This window comes from Tiliqua scincoides, chromosome 3, assembly GCF_035046505.1.
Source record: "Tiliqua scincoides isolate rTilSci1 chromosome 3, rTilSci1.hap2, whole genome shotgun sequence".
In the NCBI taxonomy this organism is placed as follows: domain Eukaryota; kingdom Metazoa; phylum Chordata; class Lepidosauria; order Squamata; family Scincidae; genus Tiliqua; species Tiliqua scincoides.
Window position 1 is genome coordinate 199,083,702 of NC_089823.1, and position 12,375 is coordinate 199,096,076.

At 42.8% G+C, this 12,375-nt stretch overlaps 1 protein-coding gene across 1 annotated transcript in view; it reads right to left on the reverse strand.

The window, feature by feature from the left end:
- GAL3ST2 (galactose-3-O-sulfotransferase 2) overlaps nucleotides 1–12,375 on the reverse strand; it is a 32,427-nt gene that overhangs the window by 15,367 nt on the left and 4,685 nt on the right. Inside the window, exon 3 of the mRNA XM_066621498.1 lies at nucleotides 10,825–10,886. Within this exon, the coding sequence (XP_066477595.1) occupies nucleotides 10,825–10,886 (62 nt within the window). The remainder of the gene's footprint in view (nucleotides 1–10,824; nucleotides 10,887–12,375) is intronic.

A 12,375-nucleotide genomic window follows, 5' to 3' on the forward strand; every position in this document is an offset into this window, starting at 1 on the left:
TAGCAACTTTATTCCATCAGAAGCAGGTTAAAAGAAGTAATTGCATGAATCCAATCTCATTCAAAGAGCAAAATATGTATGTGTTTTTCTATTGTAGAAAACATCCATTTTGTCATCTTTGTACCTGCAAAGAGTTTTGTGCTTAAAAAAAGATGTTTCAGTGGATATCTCCAATAAGTATAAAAATATTCCCATTTGCTGTTTGTGGAAAAAGTACCTTGTTCAGCATGGAAATCTGAGCACAATGAGGGATCTTGTTCTAAATGTACAGAGAGGTCTTAAAGTAAGGGTATTCAGTTCACTGTACCTTCAGAACAATGGGAATGAAAACCAGAGATTAACTAGATTCCATGGCATGTACTTTCAGGATAAAATGAAACCAAAGCAGTCCCAAGTCACAAAAGCATGTGGTAAGGGCAAGTTCTGGACAGAATGGCTGTACGCCAGCCAGACGTAGTAGGAGATTTCTGTATCTGTCTCCCCTCCTCATTTCTCAGCTTTTTCTGCACCTTGGTGTTCTGGTAGGTTTCTGGACTACCTTTCACATATTTGCCACACACACACACACACACACACACACACACACACACACACACACACACACACACACACACCCCAATTATTCTAGGGGGTCTTTTTGCAAGTCTGAAAGGGAAGATTTCACTCTGCCTCCTGACACAGGCATGACCTCTGTGTCCTGACACACAGACAACACCTTATATTCTAGTCAACTTCACTTCTAAGATGGAGAGACCCTAGAGAAGTTTTCCCTGACCCCACTCTTAGAGTGATATTGACCAGAGCAGAAGGTGTTTGCCAACCAGGATCTGCTTATGAATACGATTCTAAGGTTGATATCACTACTGCAGCCACTGGCATCACTAGGGGGGTGCAGGGGGTGCGGGCTGCATCAGGTGATGCACTGTGGGGGGGTGACGCGCCACGCGCCCCCACCCCATGCGCTTACTAAGCGTGTGACGCCACAGCCTCAAACCTGCAGCCGAGTTCCTGCCCTTCTGAATTTGGCTGCAGTTAGATCTAGCATCATATGCGAGCCTCGTGCATGCGCACGACGCTAGAGGCACCTGCAGCCGAGCTCGGAAGGGCTCGCAGGCACCTCCTAACTCGATCACAGTTAGATTTAGCATTGTGCGCATGTGCGTGCCTCATGCATGCACACGACACTAGAGGCACCGCTCATTGCACAGGAGGAGGTGTACTGCACATCATGGGGGTGATGCGCTGGCCTCCCACACTGGGTGACGCAAAGCCTAGTGACGCCACTGACTACAGCAGTTCTCCCAAGACAGTCCAGGAAGTATTGCTTCTAGTGACATATCACTGCTGCTTATATGATCTCCAAACACGACATCGTTGTTATAACTGTTATAGCCTTTATAACAGTTGCCTGAAGGAATTCCTCTTGTGTTCACGATAAAAACATGTCTCTCATAAATCTCCCTCATGCATTAAGTCTGCAATCCTATACAGCAGTGGTCCAAAAGTTTGACACACAGCTCCCAGGGTCGCAAGGCACGCCCTGGGGAGCTGTGGGATGCGGATCCAGGGGTGCTGGGGAGTCTTGCAGCCAGTGGCAAGGATGCAACACTACAAAGGATGGTGGGAAGCTTGGTTTCGCAGACTGAGCTCCTGCATGTGAGAAAAAGCCCACTCAGAAAAGCCCACACACCCAATGATATCATCACCAGTCACTTCTGGGAGCCATGTACTCAGGTACTGTGGGAAGCACTGCTATACACACATACCCGGGAGTAAAGCCCAGTGAACTCATGAGGCTTACTTCTGAGTTCACATGCTAGGATTGTGCTGTTGTTCCACACTGGAGCAACCGGAGGAGGAAGAGAAGCCATCAAGGCAGGGGAAAACAAGCTTTTAATGTTTGAAATGATTTGCTATTTTTATTGATTTTATATGTAGCTGCTCCAGGCACCTTGCTCTGTTAACAAACAGGGACAAGTTGCTTAAAATTAAAAAGTAAATGAATAAATAATAGTTGTGCCTCCTGACATTGTGGTTTTATCTCCTACATTGCAGAGGGGATTTTCTAAAAATAGGCAAAGCAATAATGTGTATTTCTACTTGTTTTTTTCAGAGTCATAAAAGATCACTAATCAAAGGGCTCCCCTCCCACCCCATTCTTGCAGTTGACTGTTGGCCTTTAAGAAATTAAAGGAAGGGTTTGAGTTGGTTGGAGGCAGTGCAATGTAGTGGTTGAATTCAGACCTGTGAGTCTCAGGTTAAATTCCCTACTCAGTCCTCGCTGGGTAACCTTGGACTAATCAACCTTTCTTAATTCCATCTTATAGGGTTGTTGTGAAGAAAATAAGGGGTGGGGGACAATGTGTGCCACCCTGAACTCCTTAGAGCAGTGGTTCTCAAACTTTGAGGGAGCTTTACTCCCTCAGTAAGTTCTTGTGGGGGAGGGGCTAGGACAGTGACATGATCCTGAGGATCGTGCCGCTAAGGGGGGCAAGGGGGTACTTATGACTTACTTTATGAAGACAGGGCTGCAGCAGGCTGCAGGAGGTGTGGGGAGCCCTGCAGCCATTTTTTACAGTCTAGAAAACAAAGATGTGACACATAACTGGTCTCTGGTTATCTTGGTTAGTATTGTCCCATACCTCTTCAAGACGTTTTCTCAGCACTACCTGGAGATTGCAGGGAGTGAATCTGAGACCTCCTACATGTACAGTAGATGTTCTTGCACTGACCTAAAGCCTTTCCATATACTTAGCCAGCCTGAGACCACAAATCCAAAGGACGGTTTGCTCAAATGCCTTTGAAAGTATCACTTTACAGTGCTGAAGTATCCAGTGACCCTAAAGTTAACAGCTATTGTGCTCCTACCATGTTATTTGCCTGAGGCACTGAAAATTAAACGTTTGGCGTGACCAAGACCTTGTTTATGAAATCAAAGCAAATATCATTCACTGAAGGGGTGGCAGTTTTAGCATGTAATCCCCTATTAACCCTGAAGAAAGAAGTGGTTTCTTTTGTTGTTTTTCATTTTGTTGATTTCCATCAGCATCTTGGGCACAGAATATTCTGGGTTTGAAAAATAGGGTCCTGTGGTCCAGCCTCTGCAAGAGGGTTCCTGTATCTCTATGAAAAAATACACAGAAAGGTAACATTCCACCAGGTGTGGCTTCTCCCATTACTGTGGCACTAGGATGGGAAAAGCTGCAGCTACTGATTACTCATTTCTTTTTTTAAAGGTATACCTGGCCCTTCTTATGGATGCAGGAGGGCTTGCAATCTACAATTCATTAAATTCTCTCTTCTAAGAAGTTTCAAAAAGTATACAAGCTCTCTCTAGATCTGGACGATAACCCACTAAGGCACAGGTCTTTCATGTAAATCTACCATTTCAAATAACTTATAGCACAATCCAATGCATATCTTCTCAGAAGTAAGCCCTGTTGCATTCATTGGGACTTATCAGGTAGTGCAGTGGTTCCCAAACTTTTTCAACTGGTGGCTCCCTTGATGTACTGGGCTATTGGCAGTGGCTCCCCATTAGGGCTATAATCCTATACACTGCATGGGGCCTCAGATTTTTCATGAGGATTCCATGGCTCCCCCAGATGGTTTCCATGGCTTCCCGGGGAGCCACAGCTCACAGTTTGGAAACCACTGGGTAAGTGTGTATAGAAATAGAGACCTAGTTCTATGCTGTGTGCTTCCCCCTTTCCAAAGCTGGATTGCCTATGTTCCTGATGTATAATGTTGTGTATGCCCCACTTCCACAAATGTTGAGAAGCCCCAGGGGCAGCACTACCTGGGTTTGGCTTCCTTAAGAACATAAGAAGAGCCCTGCTCTCATGCAAGGGGTCAACTTGTCCAGCTTCCTGTATCTCACAGTGGCCCACCAGATACCTCAAAGAGCATTCAAAACAACAAGATACCCATATCCTGTAGCTACTTCCTTGCATCTGGCATTCAGAGATAGGCTACCTCTTAAACCGGCATATAGTCTTAATGGTTTGTAACCTGTAATGGACTTATCCTCCATAAATCTCTCCAATCCCCTTTTAAAGGTATCTATACCAGGTGCTTTCACCACATCCTGTGACAAGGAGTTCCACCAATTAATTACAATCAGGATTATTTGTTCAAAGCAGACTTTGGAGGCAGATCACTGGAGTCTTATGGCATCTTAGTAATAGTTTACAAAAGTACAAGGAGAGCCTAGGTAGAGGCAGAAAGCATATCCAAGCCTACCAGGGGACAAACTGGCTATCTCACATCAGGTTCCTCAAGGGACATTCAGCACTCTCTCTTTCCCCATCTCTTAGTCTGCTCCTGTCTCACTTCTCCCCTCCCTCCAAAAAATTTCACATTCACACCTCTCTGGTCAGTCCCTCCTCTTAGCCACTTAGAGGGTCACCTTCTCAAAACTCTGAGTGCTAACATTCAGGAGAGATCTCTAGACATCTCTCAACCATTGAGGAAACATGAACCATCCTCCCTCCATTAACATTAACAAGTAATCTGATTAATAAAAGGAATGGTCAGACACTGATAATATAAAACCCCAGAGGCAGTTCAACTATTCTGCTTCCTCAGTCTTTGCAACAAAGCTGACTTCCCCAGTTGTGTGGGGTCAGGACACAGAGTCAAGCTACATGTCCTTTGAAAGAAACTTCAGTTGATCCCACAAGCATTTTAATTTTTACTAAAAAACAGTAAATGTAAGTGAGGGATCTGAATTTGAGATGCAGCAGTGGCAACTGACAAAGGGCTGTTTTCACAATCTTTTTATGATTAGTTTTGATACGTATCCAGTGATCTGATTGCATTTTATGGAGTTTTATTGTAAGCTACATTTTAGTGTAAGTTGCCTTGGGTGCAATTTTAATTTAGCAGACAGATGGGACAGAATTGTCTGTAATAAACCAATAATACTGTATACATTCTTGCCCCTCCTACAAGCAGCTGTCCTGTTGGGAAAAAATAGAGTTCTCCCATAGGGTTAACAGCTGTTTAAGATGGAGTGGGGGGGAGGCATTTATATCAGGAAAATAGTGTGAGGGAAAAGGGTTACACACATCTCCAGCATCACCACTACCATCAAATTTGGAGACTAGCACAATTCCTTTAAGTAAAAATGAAAATATCAGGAGATCCAGCCTTGGATCTAGTATGTAATATGGCCCAACATGCTACAGCACCATCCAGACTAAAACTGGTATAGCCTCTTTTTTTTTTAATCCTGAAAGGGCTCCAGCCTTTTCCTTTACTTGGAGCTTTCCAAAAATACCACTTGCAACATACTGGGGAACGGTCCTTCCATGTTAACAAACTTTACCTGCAACCTATCTAGAAATGAAGCACTGAACAATGACTCTACTTGGGATCTGGTGTGGGCAGCAACAGATGTTAATGGTTTATATCTTAAGAAAGAAGTTAATGTGAATGCACCCATTCTTGCCCCCGCCCATCATTTCTTCCAAATCCCTTTGTTTCAAAAAAAAATAAAATGGAAAAAGCGATTAATTTTTCTGTGTTTATAACACTAAAGTATGTGGGGAGGAGGGTAATATATATTTATTTTCCACGTTTTCATACTGTCCACCATCCAGTGAGCTCAGGGTTGTGTACATGGTTCCTTCCCTCCTTTGTGCTCACAACAACCCTGTGAAGTAGACTGAGAGCAACTGGCCCAAGGTCACCCTGGAAGCTTCATGGCTGAGTGTGGATATGGATCTTCCAGGTCTAAGTCCAACACCACAACCATTAATCACAAATATTCTCAAAATACACTGCTTTTTAAATATATCATTGAATATATCTTTTATTTTGCTGGATCTCTCCATGAATACATATTCATGCACACTGAAATCTTATTGCTACTGAAATCTGAAATGATACACCTACCACAAGAGCAAAGCTAAATGTGCGTCCAATTGCTATTCACCTGGGCATGAATACTGTTAAAGCAGTTATTGTTTTAAGGCCGATGAAAGGAGGAGAGATAGTTATCTAAGCCCAAGTGCACACAAAGGAGGTTCTTCATGGATGCCAGCTGGACTTCCACTACATGCACTTAACTATCTTGCCCTTTGAGAACATATTTTTGCCCTATTGTTGATACTGTATTTGTTATATTATTTGTATTGGAATTATAGTATGTGTGGACTTACAGTGTTTAGATACAATTATTTTATAATCAACTTCTATATGAAAGCAATAAAGACTAGCAGCCATTTCAGATATTTGATTTTTTAAAAACACGTACAGGTCCAGCCTATTTATACATGGATTTTTTATACACGGATTTGACTCCGTGTGAGTCAAATGAGAAGGGATGTGCTGATCCCTGGAGGGGGGAAAATGCACCCCTTTAAAATCAGTTTCAAAAACTGAACAGTCCTTTAACAATAGCCTCCTTAATGAGAGAGACAGGGCAGCTGGCAGACAATCCATCAATCCTTCTCTCTCCAGGCAACCCCTCCCTTCCCCCTGAGCATGTGAGAGGAAGATACTTTGCATTGGTGAAGGGAGGGGTCTGAGTGAAGCCTTTCTAAGCACTTTGAGAGAGACTGATTGTTGGATTGTCCTCTTAATGACTCTATCTCAACATCACAAAGGTCACCAAGGCTGTTTTTAAATCACTGGAGCAAAGAAACTTTGTTTTTTAAATTGATTTGCTATAGTGCAAATGGCCATCCACATGACTACTTGGAACCCATTCGAATAATTAGTCTCAACCTGTATACAATTTGTTACAAGGTTCCCAAGGTGGTTAACAGTAATTAATACATAAAATACAATAAACAAATAAAATGCAAATTAAACCACAAGTAAAGCAGCAGGGTTATTAATCAATACTGGAGCATCAATTGAAGAAAAACTAAAGCAAAAAGGCAAAAGGAAACATAAAGGTCTTTAGGCCTTCTCCCCCCCAAGGCCAACAAGCAGGGCACTTTCTGTCATTCCTTAGGGAAGGAGTTCCACAACTGAGACACCACTCTTGTTGCTGCCATCTGAGCCTTGGCTAATGGCTGCAGGCTCCTGCAGATGACTTCAGGGCAACAGCCATCTCATATGGGAAGAATCAGTCCTTCAGCTACCCTGGTCCTAAGCCACAAAGGGCTGTGAAAGTCAGTTCCAGACCTTGAATTGTGCCCAGAAATGAACAGCCAGCCAGTGCAGCCAGCCAGAGGAGCAGCGGTCTGACAGAATATAAAATCAGGGGCATGCAGTGGGTTCCTGCCCAACCTGACCATCCAGGATTAGTGAAGAGTCCAGGAGGACCCCCCCAACTAGCAATAAAATTATTATTAATTATTAACAGTATTTATATACCGCTTTTCAACTAAAAGTTCACAAAGCGGTTTACAGAGAAAAATCAAATAACTAAATGGCTCCCTGTCCCAAAAGGGCTCACAATCTAAAATCACTTTCTTATTCTTATTTGAAGTCATACATAAGCAAGTAAAAGCATCATTTTGTTTCTCTGGCTACTTGAGATAATCCAATTCTTCTGGAGACTGGCAAACCCTGAACCTGGAAAAGTTGCAGTTTCTTAAGCAACAACTAAGCAGAGAAGTCATATCCTTCATTGTCCTATACCAGTGTTTCTCAAGCTGTGGGTTGGGACCCACTAGGTGGGTCGTGAGTCAATTTCAGGTGGGTCCCCATTCATTTCAATATTTTATTTTTAATATATTAGACTTTATGCTACACTGGCATGTTGACTGCATTTGGGGAAATGTTGCAGTTCTGTACTTTTAACAGGCTACTATGTATATGCTTTTAACAATGATAATAAATGGGACTTACTCCTGGGTAAGTGTGGGTAGGATTGCAGCCTAGGATGGTTAGAAATTTTCCTGCTTGATGATGTCACTTCCAGCCATGACATCACCTCCGGTGCGTCCTGACATTCTAAAAAGTGGGTCCCGGTGCTAAAAATGTGAGAACCACTGTCCTATACTATTTGCAGAATCTGTTCAAGTCTTGTGTCTTAAGCTCCTGATTGAGCTCCTGTTTATGAAGCAAGGTAACTGGTTCGTTGAGATACACAATACCTAGCAACTGGGCTATCATCCTGCTGTTAGTGGACCTACTACCACTACTTCTAATACTACTATGATGATGGTGCATATCACAGCTGCCTGTTCTTTAGCTGGACTTTGCGTTAATTACTAGTCAGGCCCCACCGAGGGGCCTAGGACATAGTAATGTATTTATACATGATGTGTGCTGAACCAAACAGAGTAGCTTTTAAAATCTGACTGATAGTAATTTTGTCAATATTCAGAGGTTTTAAATGCAGTTCAAGCATTTTGGGGACTGCACCCAGTGTACCAATCACCACTGGGATAACCACTGCTGGTTTGCACCATAACCTTTGAATTTCAATGTTTAAATCCTGATATTTACTAATTTCTTCATGCTCTTTTTCATCAATTCTGCTATCGCCAGGTATGGTCATGTCTCTAATGGTCACTTAATTTTTTCTATTACTGTAATATCTGGTATATTATGCACTAAAACTTTATCAGTTTTTTATTCAAAAATCCCACATGATATTGACTTTCTCATTTTCTGTCACTTTTTTCTGGTTTATGCTCCCACCGATTATGCAGGCCTACAAAATTGATGGTCAGAAAAGTTTTTCCCAAACTTTATGGTGGTTTGATATGAATTTGGGGTGCTGATTCCAAAAATGGCATCCTTTTTCCCCATCACATCTAGTTTTGGAGATATAGTATAGCCTCATTAGTGAATGATTCAAGCAGCTTCCTCATGAGGAAGCTATGGTGTAGGCTTCCTCATGAGGAAGCTGCTTGAACCATTCACTAAAGAGGCTATGCCGTGTCTCCAAAACTAGATGTGATGGGGAAAAAGGATGCCATTTTTGGAATCAGCTCCCCAAACATACCCAGGAATTGGTGCAACGTTTAAGGAAGCAAAATGTGGGTTGGCCTGTGTTATTAACTGTTTCCGTGTTGTAATTTCTGCATAAATTCCAGTGGATCATTTGAACCACTGGATTATGACTAGGTTTATAATCAGTCTGTGCAATCTTGCGGGAACTAAGTATGAGTGTGCACCCCTTAGTGACATTCCAGCTAATGCCGGGACGGCATAACCGATGATCATGTGTGGTCACATGGTCTTCGGGAGCACACACCCCACCCCTCCGAAAGCAAGGGGAGTTCTGCTCGCCTCACCTCCTGAGGGTTGTCTGAGCCTCCCAGAAGCAGCACATGTCTGCACACTGCCTCTGCAAGGCTCAGACTGAGGGAAATCGTGTCTCTCGTGCGATTTCTGGCTTCCTCCATGAAACTGGAAATCACACAAGAGCCACAATTTCCCTCAGTCTGAACCTTGCAGAGGCAGTGGATGGACAAGCTCTACCTCTGGGAGGCTCAGATAACCCTCTGGAGGCAAGGGGAGAAGAGGATCCGCTTCCCTGTGGAGGGTCCACATTGTGTCAAGCACCGCTTGATGACAGGGATCATGGTCCCGATCCCTGTTGTTAACTGGTGCACAACTGTATCTGGTCAATTGTTTCTTCGGCTTCTTTGTACAATCTGCATTTCGCGTCATTTGATGATTTTTCTATTCTGGCTTTTATTGCGTTTGTTCGAATAGCCTGCTCTTGGGCTGCTAATATTAATGATTCTGTGTTATTGTTTGTAGAATTTGCTATAGATGTATTTATGCATTAAAGGTCTACTAACTAAACTAAACTATTAATGATTCTGTTTCTTTCTTTAAGGTTCCAGACGTTAACGATAATCAGGTTTTTAAAATTATCTATTTTGTCTCTGCTCTTTTCCATATATTGGCCATGCATTGCTTTATTGTGCCACTTTTCAGTTCTTGTTTTTATAGCATTTTTCCTATACTCCTGTTTAGTTTGCTTAAGTTTCAGTAAGTTCCTATTCATTACTTCAACAAGTGCTTGCTCCTGACTCTCTTTTACATAATCAGCCAATGCATATTTTGCTTCCTGCACTGTTTCACTTGCAAAAGCCTCTGCCGGCAAATTTATGAGGCAAATATAATTTGTCTACATCACTACGTGGATGTAAAGCATAGTGTATTGTCATAAGTTTCCGGGTTTTCCAATCCAAAGTATCCAGATCAGCTTGAGTCCAATTATGATGATGATGATTATATAGCTTTTCAACAACAACAGCAACAAAATAGTTCACAAAGTGATCTATATAGCTAACTAAATCAATAAACGGTTCCTTGTTCCAAAAGGGCTAACAGCCTAAAAACAGATGCAGAAGAGACACCAGGCACTTCTAGAAGGGTATCAATGTTTGTCTGTTGCAACAAAAACAACAAAGAATTGTGCAGCATTTCATAGATGCTTACATATATTTATTTCTGCAGGCGGTTTTGTGGACTAGAGGCCACTTTGTCAGATGCATGATGGCTCTCAAGGATTCTCAAAATTATTGTTACTATCATCATTTTTCCTACTGTTTTTCATTATTTTGCAGTTGGGGAAGATTTCATTCTGCCCCTGACATACAGGCATTACTTCTCCCTTAAGCAACACCCTTGTATTCTAGTCAATTTCATTCCTGTTCTGTTCAGCATGGGAACATTAATGTGAAATATACCATTCTTTGTCTTGCAGAAATCTTAACACATGGGACAACTTTTAACCCCACAGAAATATACTTCACCTTTTCTGTGCCTCCCCCCAGTACTTTTTTTTCTGGTACCACTGCCCAAGTAAGGTGTGTGGGTAGACAAGGGCCCATGGATTGCACTGAGAGTCTGGCTGTTGGCTAAGAGGTTCTTTGACTTCTTGGCACTCAAACATCTCACCTGCCTGACGATCTGTACCAAGATGGGACCTGTTTTTCTCCATCAGCTAAAGTTCCAGCAACCTGGAAAGGAAATCACTTGCCCTGCACAAAGCCAGTGCTCAAAACATGCTTGTACCTTAATATAAAAATATTAAATTCTGGGCAGTTTTCAGGAAATACAAACTGACATTGAAAGAAATTGGCATCCTGAATAACTTTTGACAAAGTTACAGAGGAATGCGGTAAATGGCCAGTACAGGCAGAACTCTGTGAAGTTCTGGGCAAAGTACATTATCCACATTCATCCTGGATCCTGGAGTGCCATATGCCTTTAAGGGAGTTCTGAAAAAAAATTGCATGCTGTTGTCGTAAGTCTAATTTAAAACATTCCTCTGGTGCAGCTGTTCAGCTTAATAATACTAGGTCTGAGACATGCAGTCAGGAACAATGAGCTTAAATTAAATCTATGTCCCCAGAACTAGCCGGTATTGAACTCATTGGTATATTAATCATTGATGCAGGTAACCCATATGTTCATCAGTTACATTTCTTTCTTACCCCCTGGTGCCTTTCATTCTGCCTCTGGCTTGGGCCCACTGAAATGAGAGGATGTAGGTTTCTTGTTAGCCAGCTGCTGTTCCAGTGTGGAGCTACTCAGCTGACCATCAGTACTATAAAGAGAATCTGGCGTAGGGCAGGGACAAAGGGAGTGGCTTGATACATAAATCTGAATGGCAATTATGGGACTTTCTCTTTACACAGAAGTGAATGAACTCCAGATGAAGTACGAAAGAAAACAGGGTTTATATGACAAGGTCACAGAGATGGAAAAGGTTTTGCTTTAAGAAGTCTCAAGAGCCTTCTTGTAATAAGAATCGCATGACCTCTGGGCCTTAAGAGAAAAGATTTTGTTCAATGTTCAGATTTGTTAATGATACTTTACTGGTATGTCAAGTTAAACACTGAATGGCATTATATATATGGGAGTTTGAGATTTCATGGGAAGGAATACAGTCTCTTTGTTCCAGAAGGGCTTCTGGGACAGAGAGGAATTATGTTGCTAGAATGAGAGGGGGAAGCAAGCAGTCTAAATGTTGCCGAGTGTTTGTTGCAGCTGGGTTGATCCGCTGCCATAGCAGATTTGTTACTGAAAGGGATGGGAACGTCCAGTGTGGCATGACTCAACTTGAGTCACAAGTCACCGTCCCCTGCAACTCAACTTGAAAACCAGTCATAACGCAAACACTTTCCGTGTCACCAAGTCACCCTTTTGTGACTCGATAGGACTCGAGTCAAGTCACCCCCTTTAAAAAGCCAGCCACAGCTCTGCAAAGGGAAACGGGGCTGCTACTGGGTTCTGTGCATGCTTCAGCATTCCCTTTCAACACTTCTCCACCGTCCCCGCCCACCTCAATGTCTGGCAGCAGCACAGAATGTGCCGACCCCTTCCCCGGCACAATCCACCTCAGTCGCAATGAAGGAATCCCCCCCTTCACTTCATGGGCATGGCAGAGCGCAAGGGTGCATCCCAGCTCAGTCAGGCAGGAGAGCATGGGGTGGGAGCAGTGTG